This window comes from Chenopodium album, chromosome 18 (genome assembly GCF_948465745.1).
Source record: "Chenopodium album chromosome 18, dcCheAlbu1.1, whole genome shotgun sequence".
Classification (NCBI taxonomy): Eukaryota; Viridiplantae; Streptophyta; class Magnoliopsida; order Caryophyllales; family Amaranthaceae; genus Chenopodium; species Chenopodium album.
Window position 1 is genome coordinate 214,748 of NC_137851.1, and position 17,806 is coordinate 232,553.

Genomic DNA, 17,806 nt, shown 5'->3' on the forward strand with positions numbered 1-17,806 from the left:
CCTAGACTTTAAATATAATTTAAATTAATATGTCATTTCATATCCCACATTCTTTCATGTATATATATCTAACTAAATTCCTTCATGTTCTCACTATTTTTTCTTTTAAGTTTTAGAAATGAAACAATTACTTTGTATAAAAGCATACCTACTATGAATATGATTAACCCAAGTAACAACCCGTACATTGTACGGGCCAAAAGGCTAGTTAAGTATAAGAGAGGTTTTACACCTAGAATTCAATTTCCAAATGAAGACAATCAGTCCTCTTGTTTCTATTACAAGACTACTAAAATGATACTCTATATAGTGGACATTTGTTCATAATAATTTAACAAGTCCAAAACAATTTTGGTGCGAGTAAAACAAACTTAAGAAAACCAACCACAAATCACAACACAAGCAAAACCTCGTGGCGTTTAAACGGGTAGTTGGGAGGGTCCGCAAATCATCCAATCGGGTCGTCACTTTCATGCCTTATATGTGGATCTTATTTCTTATTACCCTCAACAATAATGTTGGTCCATTAAACTAAAATGGACCCAAAAGAGTTGTATTCACTTTTATGTTTTTTGTTGGCATGGTTGAAGGGTTTGGTACGTTGGTTAGATGCAATGCCTCCTTATTCCCTATCTAACCTTCATAGCAATGTCTCCAAAACACTTCCTCTGTCATAACGCCAACTACTATATCATGAAAATTTAAGATTGATTTGAAGGTCTTGCACTAACTTACCACAAGACATTGGAGTTATACTTACCATGAAAATATAAAATTATACAAAGTATACGAGTCTTTTAAATACACACTTATCTTTTAGATTTAAAGGATGGACATTTATATTTATATTATCCTTAAATGATAAATGTACGAGTATAGTACGTATAATTTTGATACCATTACTAGAAAACATAGTCTCGAAAAATAAGACACAAGCACTACTCGAAATACATTATATTAAAGAACCAACTTAAACAAAAGTTTTACCTGATAGTTAAAGCTCAAGATTGATTTACAAATTATACGAGGTGTCAACATTAAAAGTTACAGTATTTATAAGTTATTATAACACTCTCAAAATCCTAGTTTTTTCAATTTTCTGAATCCAATATTGTGTCACATTGTCACTAATATTTTTACAAAAATGTAAAAGAAAGTATTCATAAATCATGCATGATCATTTAACTTGTGTTGGACATTTTGGAAGCCAAAACTAAACAGTACTTCGGGCCTATTCTATTCAACTTAATTTTAATTCAGTTCGATTCAGCTCTAATTAATTCAATTCCTAATTTCCTTCTCTCATAAACAATTTATTTCAGCTCAATTCAGTTTCCAATCAGTTTAGTTCAGTTCAGTTATTTTCAATAAATCGAAACAGACCCTTCGTATGTCCTAACTCCTAATCAACCACTTAAAAATGTTTACGTATAATATCAGTGCACTTAGTTGTATGTGTGATTTACGGAGTAATAAAATAGCAAATCCTACGTATTCTATGAGCTAATTCAAGTTTATCACTATGATAAACATGTGATGTTTATCAAATGGTATATTGGACTATTTGCTCATGAATAGTAGGGACAATTTTGCCATATTATACTTTTGGTTAGACAAACTCAGCTAACAACGTTAGCCTTATCGTTAGTCATATTTTACAATTGCCGAGCATAGCTCATCTTCTTCACTAGCAAAAAATTAAAAAAAATTTATCCCTTCCTATTTTGCATCTTCATCTCCTTCCCCAAAAATTAAAATTTTTTTAACCCTTCCTATTCTACATCTTCATCTTCTTCCCCAAAACTAAAACAATTTCAAACACTCATGAGCAGCTTCAATGGAAGATGAAAGAGGACGGAAAATTCTACCCTTAAGGGTTTACCATTCCCTTTAATTCTCCCTTTTATCTTAGGCTTTTCTTTTAATTCGCGGCGAAACCGTCGTAAATATGGTGGTAGAAATGGTAGCTCCTAAGTAACTTTAATGGAGGGTTGGAGGGTATATGTGTGTGTGGAGGAAAATATGGTGATAAAATTGGTTGTCCATTCTCACTGATCTTTGTGGGCAATTGACTTCACCGTCGTCTTCCAACCTTCCTCCATTGTTGAAGGGAGAAGCTGAGTCTTTTTTCTCTCTTTTCTGTTTGGAGTGAGAAGATAGTAACATTGCTCCGTTTTGTGCCAGCTAATCAGTGAGAAAAAAAATAATATAAAAACAAAATTTCGCGAAAACCGAGGCAACTTATTTACTAATTTGTCATTTGATAAACGTTTGAAGTTTACCAATTTGATAAACGGGGCTTCCTCGTATTCTATGTTCATTCTATCAGTCCATATGTGTGCATAAGAAAAATACATTACATAGAATGACAGTTATGACACTGTGGTAGTGTGGTGGTAACCTGGTGGACGTGGTACGACTGGATCACTATCTGTTTTCTATGCGTTTATGAGTGACTATTTTTGCAATTCAAGTTTTCAGAGATCTGACTAGACTAAATAACGTAAACAATTCAATCCAAAGCTATAAGCTCGGAAAAAACTGTATCAAACATTTAGACGACTATCTAAAAAATCCAAGAAATAGGAGCTTCGAAACCTAGATTTAGTACTGTATAAGCTAATTTCATCAAAAGCAAACACAATACCAACATCTCAGTATGTCTTCCACCTCTTTGGCTCTCACCTTCTTCCTCTTCTTCTCATTTACAGCTTCCGCCGCTTCAGATGATGTAGAGGTATGATGGGTCTTTGATTTTTTTTTTTTTTTTAGTCTTTGAATACCCATTTTAAATGCAATTGATTGAAATTAATTTAGGTGTGATGGGTCTTAACTATCTTGATTTTTTTATCACCTATTTTGAATACAATTGAATGAAATTTAGTTTCGTAAAGTTTTGATTTCTGGGTGTAGCTTATTTTTGTGTTCTAATTGATTTTCTTGGCGTTTTGTGTTAGATTACATATGGGTCAGTTGTGAAGATGATACATGAGAAGACTAAATTTAGGTTGCATTCTCATGATTTGCCTTATGGATCTGGCAGTGGACAGCAATCTGTTACTGGTTTTCCCACTGTTGATGATGCCAATAGCTATTGGGTACTCACTCTTGCTCTCTTTGATCATGCCTGCAATTTAAAATAATGATAAACATACATTTTGTGGATTATTCGGTGTGATTTTGTTATTTACTTCTTTCTTAGATTGCATTCTTTGTAGCTCGTCATCATTCTTTGTACTTGCGTATAGTACTGCTACTTTGGAATGTTTGGAAGAAGTTGTCGCATTTTAGGGAATGGTTTATGATTATATATTCCAAAATGCCAACAAAGGGTTCAGTAGTGAAATTGTGTCTTATATTCTTAGTTATGAGGGCATGGGAGAATATACGTGACAATTATATAGAGAAGGAGTTTTTGTTGGGTGCAAATGCAAGTGTAACATTACTATGTATATGTATTGTAATTCTTATGATTAATAAGATATTATAGTACGTAGTTGATGGCATAAGATTGAGTTAATGAATTGGAGTTTTGTGCATGTATGCAATGGTTGGTCTTGAATAGTTGAATGTATAAATATATATTTGGGCCTTTGGGGTATGAGTAATAGCCTGCTCTGTTATTGCTGTATGTAATTGACCTCTCTACCGCTCAAGACAGGAGCTTCTTTTAATGCATTGGGTAATGTTGATATTGATGTTGTATGGTAGCATTATTGTTCACTAACTAGTGTATTTAAATTGGAGATTGTTAGGCCAGAGCTGGGAACATCTGCTAAGCAAGGTGACCCTATTTTAAGTGCCACGATTATCAGGCTGCAGCATATGACGACAAGAAAGTGGCTGCACAGCCATTCCTTTGAATCACCCCTTTCAGGCAATCAGGAGGTTGGTCTCAGTTTATACTTATTCAGTATGCTCATACTACAGTAATATACTTTGTATCTATGTCTGCACTTCTACTGTTTTTTTGTTTTTAATTTTATTCCATCATGTATGGTGAATATCAACTTCAGAAACGATTCTTTCTGTGACATTTTCCACGACCTGCCAATATACCTTATGATTTAGAGTTTACTTATATCAGTTGGTTTTTTAACATCCCGATGACATTAAAAATTAACATGTTCTTGTTTCCAGTTATGTTTTACTGGACTTTTACTGGACCATTAAGTTTAACTGGACCAATAAGATTTCCACATGCACCACTTTACTGGACCAATACGTTTAACTGGCTATGACTTGCTCTATATCAGTGTGATATGGGACTTTAGGGTCATCTGAAAAGTAACCTTCTAGCTCACTTCAGGTGCTTATTTTGCCTAAGGTTTAATGAGGCCAAATTTGGTTAGCATTGAATAAGGCCCTGGAGTTTTAGGAGTACTGCAGCTGTGTAGATGCTAAGTGGCCAGCCATTAAGGCGAGTGTGTGGGAAATTGCAGAATTTATACTTATAAATAGGAAAATAGTCCTAGTGTAAATGATCTCTCCCCCCCCCCCCCCCCCCAACCCCACCCCCACCTCCCTTTCTCAAATTCAGTGAATCAACTGTTGGTAATCATATCAGCCATTCTCCTCTATGTTAATTATTGTATGCCTGTATAATGCATGTGTCATGGTTGCTTGAACAATTTTCCTACTGCATACATGTTCAGGTTCTGATGAAAACTACCACTATATCATCTCCAGTATGTCCATGTACCCTTTTTTGTTGATGAGATCAAACCCTCAGAAGTACAGGAGACAGGACTAAAAAGGATTTTTTTTTTTTTTTTTTTTTGAAAGAACATAGATAGCATATATATACCTATGTATTTCAATTCAAGCTTTCTGTAACCACGGTTTGCTCATATTTACATGTTCCAAAGTGAAAATATATGCATCTCAGTATACTCCACCTCATGATTGATACTCCTTAGTTCTTACGAAGTATTACATAAATAATATAAATAATGAGTGTTACTAAATGGTGACTTTACCTATGTGCGTGTTAGTAATCTTAGTATAGTGGGAATAAGAAATGCTTTGAGCTAAATATGCATTTATGATGAATATTGAAAAAGAAAAAGACCATAATAAATTGGGACAAACTATGGGAGTGGAGGAGGACTGGAGGTAAACTTTCACTTCTCTAGTACAGGTCTGTGCTCTATATTGAACCAAATCGGGGTAAGTCTGCATATAATGTATAAACCTTCTAATGGCAGGATGCATGTAGGTTATTATCTTTGTTTACTTTCCTTCTGGTTCATGGTAAGATAGTTTCTTCTGCCGCTGAAAAGAAAGGTTTTCTCTTGGGTAGTTCACTACCGAGATTTTAATCCTATGCCTTACCATGTGTAGGTCAGCTGCTTTGGGAATGATGGCAAGTCTGACACGGGTGATCATTGGAGGTTTGTTGTAAATTGATTTTTGTTCCTGTTGGTTTGTTCATCTCCGTTGTAGTTGTTTTTCCTGAGTTTATGTTATTTTTCTTTTTCTAAAGTAATTATTCTTTCAGGCTAATAGTTGAAGGAACAGGGAAAATGTGGATGAAGGATCAAAAGGTTCGGCTTCAGCATGTGGATACTGGTGTTTATTTACATAGCCACAAGAAGAAGTATGGCATGGGGCAGCAAGAGGTAAGCAATTTTGAAGTTATTCCTCATTTTTCGGAAATGATAATTAGACAAGCCCCTGGAGCTTTCCTTTTTGGAAGCTGCTCAGGGACATATTTCCACAGAGAACTTAAGTTATACATATTGAACTAAGCAAGCTGTTTCTTTCCGTCTGATAAAGACCACGTACACTGAAGAAATAATATCTTCGAGAAGCAACTGATAGTTTCAAGCATACACTTGTTTGTTGGATGTGTCATCATCGTCCTCAGTTTACTCCTTAATCCCAAATACTCGCTCATCTTTTGTAGAAACACTAATAAAAAAATTTGTTATGTTTTTCCTTGACCAGGTTTGTGGGGTGATCAATAAGCAGAGTGACAATATTTGGATGGCAGCTGAGGGTGTATACTTCCCTGTGAATAAAAGCAAATACACACTTAGCGATACACGTTGAGGCCTTGAGGGTTTTCATTAATCTTTATAGTATTGACATACATAATATACCATTTTCCAAACAAGCACATGTATTGCAAGTGCTTCCACAGGTAAGCAATGTACTGAATGAATGATAATTGATCAAAATTTTGATAGCATTCTAATGTTACGCCTTTTTTATGATTCCTCTTTGATTGTTATGTCACATCGTATTATGAACGATTTGACAGCAATGGGTCGGGATGATAACTGATTTTATATTGTCTCTGGACTAGATGCTCTATTATTGAGTCTTCTTCAGCACATTTTCTCATTGAATAATTCAGCAGCATTCAGCAATGCTTTTAAAACGTGGAATTATATATCGTAAAATCAAAGATCCAACCTCCATTATGATTATGTTGTCGTGTATCCATTTATTAAAACATAGAAAAGATATAGAAGAATGTAAGACCTAGTCAATTGTATGTTACATTTAGAAAAGACCATATTATATAGTGGAAAAGTTTAGGATTAATGTATATTAAGGCCTAGATATCTATTATTTTATTACTTATTAGAAGTGTGATGGTTGATTAAAAATGAGACAAGTAATCTATTTGACACCGGAAAAAGTGTGAATTCTTACATATATCCGACTGTACTTACTAAAGAAAAGGTTTTGTTCTTTTACTCATTTTTTTTTTTCAATGAGAGAGGATTTACTTTGAAATGGGCTTGCTTTTAGTCGTGTGTGTGATAAACAGATCACTTCGTGTAAAAATTAGGCATGACGAAAAAATAAGATTGACCCAACAAGAAACTCAATAGTGCTTCCAATTCCACAATAATTCCATTAGGTAGTAATACGAATCTCGAACCAAACAAGTAACAATTCCTTTGGCCCAAAAAAGGGTCGTACGCTTTAGAGGCCTAACAGGGGGCCCAAATGGTCCAAACAGAAAGGCCCACTTTACATTCATCTTTGCTGACAAAGGCACATGATCATCACTTTCTAGATGGGGAAAATTGAAAAGAAATGGACTTTATATAATTTGGTCCCCCCATCATTTTTATTATTTCTCCCGATTTTTGAGTTGTAACAGTTTGACTTTTATTCTATTTATTGGTATTTGTTTTACTTGATCGTTGTAATGACTTTGCTCTAATTTGACTTTTAATTATTTATACTATTTTACTTTCAAAGGTTTATGATTTTTACGTAATTAAACATATTAGCGATTGAAATAATACATTGGTAAGTGTGAAAAGAAAAATACTTAATAATGTTTATTTCCAGTTTTAAGAGCAAGTCCAATGGTTGTAGCTAAGGACTTGCTTGCAATTTCATTAATTCCCTAGCTACTAGCTTGACCATTGGAGCTAAAAAACTCAATTAGCTTGGCTAAGAAAATTAGCTTTGCCAAGCCAATTTGCTTGAGGATTAAACTTGCCAAAATAAAATGCTCATTGCACCAATTAAGCTCTTCACATGTAATTTCTATCCAACAATTACTAGTGAGCTAATAGCTAGCCATTGGAGCAAAAAGTAGCTAAAATGATAATTAGCTTAAAAGGTTATGTGGCCATGACAAGCTAATTGTCAAATTAGCTTGCCATTGGAGTTGCTCTAAGGTTTTTTTTTAGTCTTGTACAGTTGTACTTTTTTTATTTGGACAAGCTGCAGTATGCTAAATAAAGAGAAATAAAAATTGCATTTTGTAGTTGAAATGTGAGATTAGCTTCCTTAAATTCTATATAGGAAAGATTTGCTAATCATTGTCTTATAAATCAACTAAGGACTTCCAAATTTTTGAGGGGTCCAGAAAAATGGTGTATGTCTAGTCTCTTTTTTTTATACACAACTTATAGAAGTATAATTAATACATTATATAATATTGTCAGTGAGTTTATATCATATGCCAAATTGGTATTTAAGTGTGATAGCTTGAGATCGCCCTTTGATCATTATGCTATGAGAATATGTAATCAAGTGTGTAAAAACTAAAAACTATACTCTTCAATTCTTCATTGATTAATATACTTGAGAAGACGATAATTGGGTTCGTTCAAATATAGCTTGGGTCATATATTAGTTTTGGATTATCATCCGATCAAATCTTTAGTGAAAAAAAATGTTATACATAACTCTTAGACTATATATAAGCATTAAATACACACTAAAAAATCGTATAAAGTTAAAAAATCATAAAAATATACACTGATTACACTTATTTACGTGTGTTTTTGTCATAATTTTATATAATTTTCAAAAGTACATTTAATTCTTATATATAACCCTTAACATTCCCACTACCTATAATATACCCAAAAATAAAAAATTAGTGCTACGTTATCGGTACTCACAAATCTGCTAAAATTTTGACAAAATTGGCCTTGAATTATGGCGCACACACAAACCAACAAATTACCTCTGACTACCTTAGACTTTCACTTATAAAAGCAGGCTTCTAACTTTCTTTTCACACATGCATGTTTACGTTCTAATTACTTCCCACCATCTACTTTAAACTCACTTATTCTCGTTAAACCCAATTTATCTTGTTAATTTTTCAAACCACCCCAATCAACTCTATTAATCGTACCATTAAAGATTTCCCACTGCCAAAAGGGGAAAAAGAAAGAAAAAGGTTTTGAAATTCACACTTAGTAAAAAGATAAACATCCTTAATTCTTGACTCCGATCTCACCTAAAACTTGCTATTTAAACACCAACTTAAAAGAAAGTTCACATTGGACGCAGGGGTTAGCAAATCACATTACTATTAGGTGAATGTACGAATACTTAAGTTTGGATGATTGCAAATAGCCATTTAAGTGCATGAAATAAATTTTTCGAGAAGGTCCAAACATAGCATGTATGTCATCTAAAACATTCTAAACTCAAACCGAGCATACGCTCAGGTGGCAAGCATCACCAATACCATCCTTCCAAGAGTTCAACCACAAACGAACCGAGAGGGCAAGCTAGTGCAAGAGTATGCAGTTAGGGCCGTTGGGTTGGCCCTAAAGAGAGCATCCCACGTGATCAAGTTACCTTATCCCATAAATAAACAAATAAAATAAACTCGTACCAAAAAAGAATACGCACTACTTGAGAAAAAGGGAAGCATAAGAGTAGTATGGTTCTTGAAAATGTGTAGTGTAGGGACCTTGATATGATGCTACGGCCCCCTTAGATAAACGAATTATTGAACAACTTGTGAATCAATAATCTCTCTTAGCTTAGCAAGGCTCTACAAATCTGGCTGTAATACACCTTAATGATTAATGATATGTCTGTATTGGTCCTCTTAGTCATTATACGTCGTCACGTCGAATCAATGCAGTTGATTGAGTGTGAAATTATGACTATTTAACATTAATCCAAGAAATCTGGGCAGGTAGAATGATCTCATAAAGATTGTAGTTTGTGTTTGTCCACTAACCTTTGCAAAAATCCAGAGATTTGAGAAGACATTTCCCCAAATCTCATAATGTTGAGATCATATGCAATGGTTTTCAAAAGTTGTGTTCTTGAAAGAATACTGTTGGAAAAAGTTCTACTTGTGCTTTTGAAAACAAAAGCTTGATTAATGGTCTACCATCAAGGGTCTAATAAAACAATAGTAGGCATTCACTTCACTTCAGTGTGAGACATTTATTCTGAAACGGATGGAGTATATGAGTAATAGCCACTTAGAAAGTAATCCGTAGTGTCAATCTCCAGTAGCCCATGTCTAAACTTATAATTCCAAAAAATTTGTCAGTGGTGAATCGAACAAACCCTAACAAGATACAGAGTAATAGAATAATTCCCACTTGAGATTTATCACTCAAAAACACTAGCATAATGGTAACCACAAACAAGATTTACACATAGAAGTTGACCTACCAACCACTAGCACAAATTCTCCAAAATTTAACCAAATTAAACAGTCTAACTCTCTGAGCTGGCTACATAAATACATCAATATAATTGTCAAAGACCTTATCATCTCATAACAGTCTAGTGGGAAGTTCACATGACTCTACACAAACATAGACTAAACCTAACAATTTCCATAAATATATAAGACAATTGACGATTGACAATTGACAATTAACAAACTATAGTAATCTATTAATATAATGCAGGAAGTGTGCAAATGAACAAATTTGGTCAGTGCATTATCATATTAACACAGATCCAGAAGCATATTTACAGCTAAGCAAAACAGGAAAAGAGAGAGAAATTGGGAACTGACAGTTATTTTAAGGTAAAAATAACATGTTTCCAGGGCTCATCATGTGCTACATTTTGTATAAAATATTTACCCAAACAAGAAGAGAAGCTGAAGTTGCTTTTATAATTACACATCTAGCAGCCTAATCCTGCTTTTAATTCTTGTTTTCCTAATCTGCAACATTTTTTGTAAATATACTCAGTTGGAGAGTATTATTCAAATGATTCAAAGATGGATTAACAATGCATATAATTAATACTCCCTCCGTTTCATAATGTTAGTCCCATATGGAATCAATCCTATAAAATAAGAAAACAAATATATTTGGAATCTAACATTAAAGTGCAACATAATTCATAATTAGTTTACCTTATTTAACTTTTTTGATTTTTTGTTAGGAAAGCACAAGTCATAATTGCATAATTTAAGGTAAAAATTTCCTTACTTAGAGTCATGTCATCAATCCACAATCAATTAATTCCAAAAAAAATCAAGTTATAAATGAAATATATTCAATATGGGTAGATCTTTTTAAAACGCCCAAAATAGTATATGGGATTAACATTATGAAACGGAGGGAGTACAGAGGAAGTCGAGATCCTAGGATTTATTAATTACTCCATCTACGCGTCTAAACAAAGCCTTCACTGAGTAAGTGAACTGATTTAGAAGGGGCAACGGCTATTAAACACGAAAGAGTGACTTGTAACTGTTTAAGGCAAGGGAATTAATATCGGATGGCACTCCGTATGCAAGGCCTGACCATTTCGTTGAAAACCACCCCATGAAATGTTGGTGATTTATATTGCTTCCCAAAGGTTTCGGGCAAATTTTGAACAAACTTAAAGAAGAAAAAGAAAGATTGTGCTATTGAAATTTATTCTTTTCATCATTCACTAGTGATAAGGACTCTACTATACAATGATCCTCTTAATGGCTCTTAACAACCAATATGCTAAATCGTACGAAAATGTCTAGTATTACGCTAGCCAAACATGGATACAAAACATAGCTAATCTATATGAACATATGATATCAATATAATGCCACCATTACATGCTGCACATGAACATTGATTCAAGGAAAATGGGAGAGAGCACTAACTCTTACTGCTCGGGAAATATCTCATCTTCAATGATCTTAAAAGGGCAAGCTCTTCGATGTTGAACTCACTGTGAGAGACTTGAGATGCTCTGAAGGAACAAAATCTTGGGGCAAGTTGGCCCTCTTGACAATCCTTTTCATATTATTCTGTAAACTCTGCTGGACTAATTGCTTTACCGCCTTTTTCTCTTGGCTCATCATCATATCTTCCTCTTCCTTATTAACACTGATGGTAGATGAGGAAGACCCACATATAGGGGCGGAAACAGCCGCTGTGGTTTTATTGTTAACAAAGCTCCGAGAGACCTGCTTCCCCTTGTCTACCCTCAAACATTCCAATATCCTTGATGCCCTTTTCTGTGCTAATGTGCTACCTAGAAGGGTTAATTCGAGCAATGCTGATCCAACCCCCGCTTCTATCATAGTCTGTCTATCACTATAAGATTTATGCGCCATCACCATTATTACGTAGCAGGCCTTTTCTTGGCACCCTGGTGAGTCTGACCAATTCAAAGCATCGATCAAAATAGGGAAAACATCCGGGGCATTGCTAATTGCCCTCCTTCCTTCCGAGATCGAAACTACATTGCTTAATATCGAAAGGACACGCTCACTCATTTCCATATCTCCCAACATGCTTACAAGGTACTGAATCAAATTAGTCTCAAGAATCAAGGCAATATTCGAGGGTGTTATAGAGAGATTGTATAGTGCTCTAAGTGAGTCTTGCCTTGCTTGCAAGCTAGACTTTTTCTCAGTATTCTCTAGTACGCTAACTAGATAAGAAATCGCCCCGGATGTTCCAATGATGGGCTTGTTAGAATCTAACGCGCTCAACGCAAGGAAATTCGCGACAATGGCTTCGGAAACAGCCGAGTTAAGACACCCATTTGAGGACTCAATCTTCGTTAGCATCTTATGCACCGCCCCTGCTTGAACTATAGCAGCCTTATTCCTGTGAGAAATATACCAATTTGTTAAATTGACAACACCACCAAAAAAAGTGAGACCAAGATCAAAAGCAAAGGCCACATTTCCCCCAAATTTACCCTTTACAGATGAAAACAACAGAACATTACACAAAAAAAAAACAGAATATAGCAGGAATGCAGCAGAAGTCTCATGTAAGAATCTAAACAAAAACTCCAATTTACCCCAAATGAAAGCGACCATAGATTAACATATTTCCTATTCTACAGTACAAGTGAAATCATAAAGTAAAAAATAATCCCCGTTATTTATAACACATTTTTCCACAACCAATAAAAAAAAAATATCAAATCCTTTCCCAGAAACAACATGCATTCAATTTCATTAATTAAAAAAAACCCAGAAACCAAATCGGAAAATTATTACTCTACTTATATTTAAATATAAGCTGCAATAGATTACAGGTACAGTTTGATTTATGATTTAATGATTTCCATATAATGATGCAATAAATTGCAGGAAGTACATTGTTTCCAATAATGAACATGCATTGCATTTGATCAAAGTTAGATTAAGAAAAGAAAACTTACAAATCATTGCCAATACCCAAATTAAGAAGGGCGTAAAGAGCTTGAATAAGAGATTGATGATCATCATCATTATCACTATCGAGCATGGCGACCAGAGGAGGGATAGCCCCAAGCATGGCTAAAGTAGAGCGAGCTTCACCATCTTCCTTGGCGAAGCTTCTGACAAGTTTAGCCCCATTTTCTCTCTCCTCTGAATGTAACAACCTCACCGCCATTCTTAACTCCTCTAACCTCTCCTCCTTTTTTTTGACATCTTCCACATTTTGTTCCACTTTCTCTCTCCTCTCGGAAGAACAGGAGGAGGAAGATAGGTTAAGGAGATCCGCCAATTTTCCCGACCCGAACCCATGGGTTGATGGGGTGGGTTTGGGTTTGGGTTCGGGTTTGTTGATTTGGGTATTTGGGTGATGGGAGTTTTTGGGTTTGGAAGGTTTGGAAATGGCGGCGCCACCGCAGCTGACGGTGGCGAGTAGTTTGCGGAGGGAGAAGGAGTTCCAGAGACGGCAATGGTGGTGATGAGGAGAAGAGGAGTGGTTGAGGATGAGAGATCCGACGTCGTTTTGAGGAGGATGACACTTGGCCATTGATATATGAATTTGAGTTTGAGTTTGGTAGCTCTGGTTTTGATTCTACATTGCGGACAAAGAAAGATGAAAAAGAGGAGAGAGAAAAGGGGGTTTGTTTGGGGGGATTTAAAAGAGAAGAAAGTGATTAGCAGTGTGTACTGTGTAGTGGAGGAGTGTGGAGGGATGGGCGAACAGAGAGAAAAGGGAGTGGAGATGATACTTTATTACGGAATACTCTTTATTAATACAATTAAATAATTTATCTGTTTTTTTAGTTGACACCTTTCTATTATTACGCTTGCCAACGCATGTTTTCAACGTTTAATAACTTTCATTATCAACATTGTAAAATTATAAAAAGTGGATATTAACAAAATATACGTATAGACGATTCAAATAAGATCCCACATGATTATATTTTATCGTATCCATGAATCACAGAAGCGAGTCAAAGAATAGTGTGTAAAAGTCAAACGGTGTCCACTAAAAAAACAGAGGAAGTAATAATGTTTGTTTTTAGTTGTTTCATGGTTAACTAGGTTAACCGTTTTTTTTTTTTTTTTTTTTTTTTTTTTTTATGTGTATGTGTATCACAATATCAGTGTAATTTTAATGTTCAATAGTTGTACTAAGTATGATTACGGCCTTACATCTTATTTGATATCCAATTCTATATTGTCATACAAGCTAATTTCAAAAAGTTTTTACAATGAGTTTTTTTAGCCTAATAAATTATTTTAATAAGCTATTTACCAAACATCAAAATTAGCCTTTTTAAATAGTTAAACTTCTAATATGTGTATATGACACAATAAACTAAAAGCTCTTTACCAAATAAGGCCACAATATCGTGGATATTTAGGTACGACTGTGTTATCTCCTTGAACAACCTAAAATAATAATTATTGCTATAAAATATTTTTAATCGTGTTTTTTCTTTTTTTTTTTTTAGCAAGGGAGGCAGTGGAGAATGGGGATGATTATTAAAGAAGTTACCAACCTGCTACGGAGTACTCTACTCTACACTGGAGTTGTTTCATATATGCATACATGAATCATCATACATTACCCCGTTGAATCTTTTATTCTTGTAAGGTTTATTATTATATAAATAAAGCCATAAAGGGATTATTATAATAATTTATACAGTTGTTACCCCAAAAAAAAAAAAAAAAAAAAAAAAAAAAGGAATAATATAGACATATAGTGACATTGGATCGGAATTTGGGACATATTTGTGTGGGGAGGCGTTGAAACCTTCACCTGGTGAACACTGTACTGCAACTCGCAGTTAATGTGCGGTTTATCATCATGTGTCCTCGCTCCCTTCTTTAATCTTGTTATTATATTTATAAGAATTATAACTCATGTTTTTTACTGTACAAATCCTATAACAGAGGAAAATGATTAAATGATAGGATTAATAGTTCTATATGTGATAGTAATATAGTATGGTTACACAAATACAGAAAGTTTTTCTTTGATATCATCTCCTATTTATAAATGCACAATTTGCAGTTCTACATTATTATTCATATACTTCATTCACTTTAATGATCATATATAAATACAACATTGTAGAGTACTCCGTAATAAAGTAAGAAATTATATCTATGTAACAGTATAACTACACAAAGAAGCAAGACTAGCATAGTGAACATATAATGCATTTTTTTTTTTTTTACATGGGTGAGAAATAAAAACAAATTTTTTATATGATAGATTATTCAATCGACATGCAAAATACGGTGGAAAGGATAATAACATACTTCCTATGAAGGTAATAATAACGACATTGTTATGTTAATGAGATTAAGAGAATGAGAGTATTCAGGAGTTTGTTTTAGTTAAATCTAGTTATACTTATAATTAGACTGCATAATAAAGCTGATAATGATTGGTCTTATATTGCACATGTAATTATGCTAATCATCATAAATAAAAATAATTGCAAAAGTAATAATTAAGCACAATCCAATATTGATTAAGCCATTGCCCATTAGTAGATTTGAACGTTCCAATATGTGCACATTCTGTAATCCTGTTTATATGTTTACGATCTTGACGGATGAGGGGGAGGAAGCACTGTGTTGTTGGTTTGTGGGTTGCCCTTCCATAGAATTGATTGTATGTTGCGAATCATTTTTTTTTTTTTTTTTTTTTTTTTTTTTTGTATATACTCATTAGATGCAGCGTACAAGACTACAAGCACATGTATTCTCTTGTTTCTAAAGTTTTTATTTAGATGGCAATTATTCTACAAAAAAAATCAAAACATGAAAAACTTTTTGAGATAGTGGGAGAACATTATATGGAAAATCTCAGACTCTTATATTGGAATAGGACTGTAGGAGTAATATTCTACTACGATGTAGTAGAGAAAATAAAAATCATATATACAATGATTACAATCATACAATTAAATACAAATCATAGCATGATAGCATAATCTCAAATAAACTTGGATCCCTCAATTCGTATCTGAAAGCATTATTCGAAAATGCAAGCATGTTTTTGCACGAGCATATCTTTTTTTGATACGGAAGTACTCAATTGTTTACGGGTTTACAAGCCTCCGCCATTATTATGATGCATGAACATTTATCATGTGCTTTTATTTATTTATTTATTTATTTTTGTATCAGATTTTAAGAAAACTAAATCTAAATCAGTGCAACCCATTCAGAATGATGTAATACTGTTATATGCATTCATGTACTACATGCAACAACATGCTTCATTAATAATTTGATAAACAAGAGAAAGATACTGGCCTTTAAAAAAGATTAGATGACTGATATTTCCTCTTTTCTCTCTTGTTAATTACAACATTGTGGAGAAAGATAATTTTAATTGTCATAGTATAAAGATATATGTGATGCCAAACTCAAGGTAGTATAATCCTTACCTTCGTACTCGTATTATTGTATATAAAAAAGTAGTAATGTAAAATCTTTGAGGTTGTTAATTAAGAAGTTAAAATAAAAATCTCTTAGGTTTTGTTTTCACACCTTGTTTTGGTTTTCCACAAACAATAAATAAGCAAAAGCAATCACCAAGTGAACAAGTGTTTGAAGATATCTATTAACAAAATGACCAAACTAACTTGATAGCAGCATGACTATTTATATATGGAGTTTTACTCATACCAGGTATCATATACGTAATTCATAACTATTCTCTTCTGGACCACATTCATCCTTGACCCCAAAGAACATTTCATATAACTTTGACTTCTTTACCTGCATTAACTTTCAACTCCTTCCTAGTTCCTACCATTTCTTCTTCTTCTTCTTCAATTATCTTGGTTCGATTAATACGTACTCGTAGTGACAATGTCTTAAATTGGTAACATAAGATGTGTCGGAAAATTTTAAACAACTAGCATATTTAACTTCTAAACACCTAATTATCCGATAGATAGTCATTTAATTGATGATAAAAGATTGAAAGACAAAAATAACTTATTACTCGTAGATGTTAATTGTAATACTCTGTAACATATACTTTGTATTAAGACAATATCAAATCCTTAATTCAAGGATACAAAGGTTCGAAGCCTATAGAAGAGATCCTGTCTAGTAAGGTGATATCAAATTCTTAATTCGAATAAGATAGGATCGGCTATAAAACCAAGATATTTTACTACGTAGCCCTTACTCCTGTACGAGTACGTAATTAAGAGAGGTGAAACATGTTTGAATTGATGAAATTTAAAATTGACAAGACTGAACACCGCCCAAATAGAAGTTTCTGGGCCAAAATACAACTGAAACGGAAATACATTGCAGGGACCAAAATGCAGCCCATATTGAATTCACCGACGATACTATTTAACTCATTGGCCCCACTTTTATTTATTTCCCTTTTTTTAATTTTGGACTGACATGAATCTCCAGTCTCCATGTACAAGAAGACAACAATGTGCCACGTTACATGAAAATATTTTGTAAAAATGAAAAATAAAATAAAATGATATCGTAAGTAATCAACTTCTTTATACGAGTAACATATAAACTAATGATTAAAATTATGTACTTTGTTTGAGCTTGATTTAGAGATACGCTAGCTTTAGTAATGCAACATTGACTCGATGGCATTTAAGCTTGTAAGAATGTTATATCTTATCAGCAAGGATTTGTTTCACCCCACCGGCCACCACAACATCATTTTGGACCTCAGTCATCAGAAAAGGGCCAACCACAACATTCAAATATCTCCACATGCACAACTGCATCCCCCTATATACGTCCATACCATACCCATATAAGCGTATATCACATAGCACCCAAAAATAAAATTAAAAAAAAAAAAAGGACCCAATGTCACAATGCACCGACTCGATCTTGGAGCATGGCTACGTGAGTACATGAAGT

The 17,806-nt window shown here is 33.8% G+C and overlaps 2 protein-coding genes across 4 annotated transcripts; one reads left to right on the top strand and one right to left on the bottom strand.

Annotated features, from left to right (window-relative positions):
• The first annotated feature begins 1,622 nt into the window (after positions 1-1,622).
• Positions 1,623-6,302, top strand: LOC145592544 (stromal cell-derived factor 2-like protein). 3 transcript variants are annotated; one of them, XM_081649044.1, is made up of 7 exons: positions 1,623-2,413; positions 2,712-2,737; positions 2,958-3,098; positions 3,748-3,888; positions 5,344-5,393; positions 5,501-5,621; positions 5,950-6,302. In XM_081649044.1, the coding sequence occupies exons 3-7, from the start codon at positions 2,982-2,984 to the stop codon at positions 6,052-6,054; spliced, it is 534 nt and encodes a 177-aa protein (XP_081505170.1). In that variant the 5' UTR covers positions 1,623-2,413; positions 2,712-2,737; positions 2,958-2,981; the 3' UTR covers positions 6,055-6,302. The 3 variants fall into 3 exon arrangements, with proteins under 3 accessions (XP_081505170.1, XP_081505171.1, XP_081505169.1); XM_081649045.1 differs by having other exon boundaries at positions 3,756-3,888; XM_081649043.1 differs by having other exon boundaries at positions 1,623-2,737.
• Positions 6,303-11,090: 4,788 nt separating this feature from the next.
• On the bottom strand, positions 11,091-13,640 carry LOC145591072 (uncharacterized). Its single transcript, XM_081647454.1, has 2 exons — positions 12,865-13,640; positions 11,091-12,299 (listed from the first exon to the last, which is right to left on the bottom strand). The coding sequence occupies exons 1-2, from the start codon at positions 13,446-13,448 to the stop codon at positions 11,381-11,383; spliced, it is 1,503 nt and encodes a 500-aa protein (XP_081503580.1). The 5' UTR covers positions 13,449-13,640; the 3' UTR covers positions 11,091-11,380.
• Positions 13,641-17,806: the final 4,166 nt, after the last annotated feature.

Excerpts from the sequence above, each read along its gene's own strand:
- LOC145592544 (XM_081649043.1), top strand. The coding sequence starts at position 2,660 with ATGTCTTCCACCTCTTTGGCTCTCACCTTCTTCCTCTTCTTCTCATTT. Across the intron at positions 5,394-5,500 it reads GACACGGGTGATCATTGGAG|GCTAATAGTTGAAGGAACAG; the intron begins GTTTGTTGTAAA and ends TTATTCTTTCAG. Across the intron at positions 5,622-5,949 it reads ATGGCATGGGGCAGCAAGAG|GTTTGTGGGGTGATCAATAA; the intron begins GTAAGCAATTTT and ends TTCCTTGACCAG.
- LOC145591072 (XM_081647454.1), bottom strand. The coding sequence starts at position 13,448 with ATGGCCAAGTGTCATCCTCCTCAAAACGACGTCGGATCTCTCATCCTC. Across the intron at positions 12,300-12,864 it reads TTGGGTATTGGCAATGATTT|GAATAAGGCTGCTATAGTTC; the intron begins GTAAGTTTTCTT and ends TATTTCTCACAG.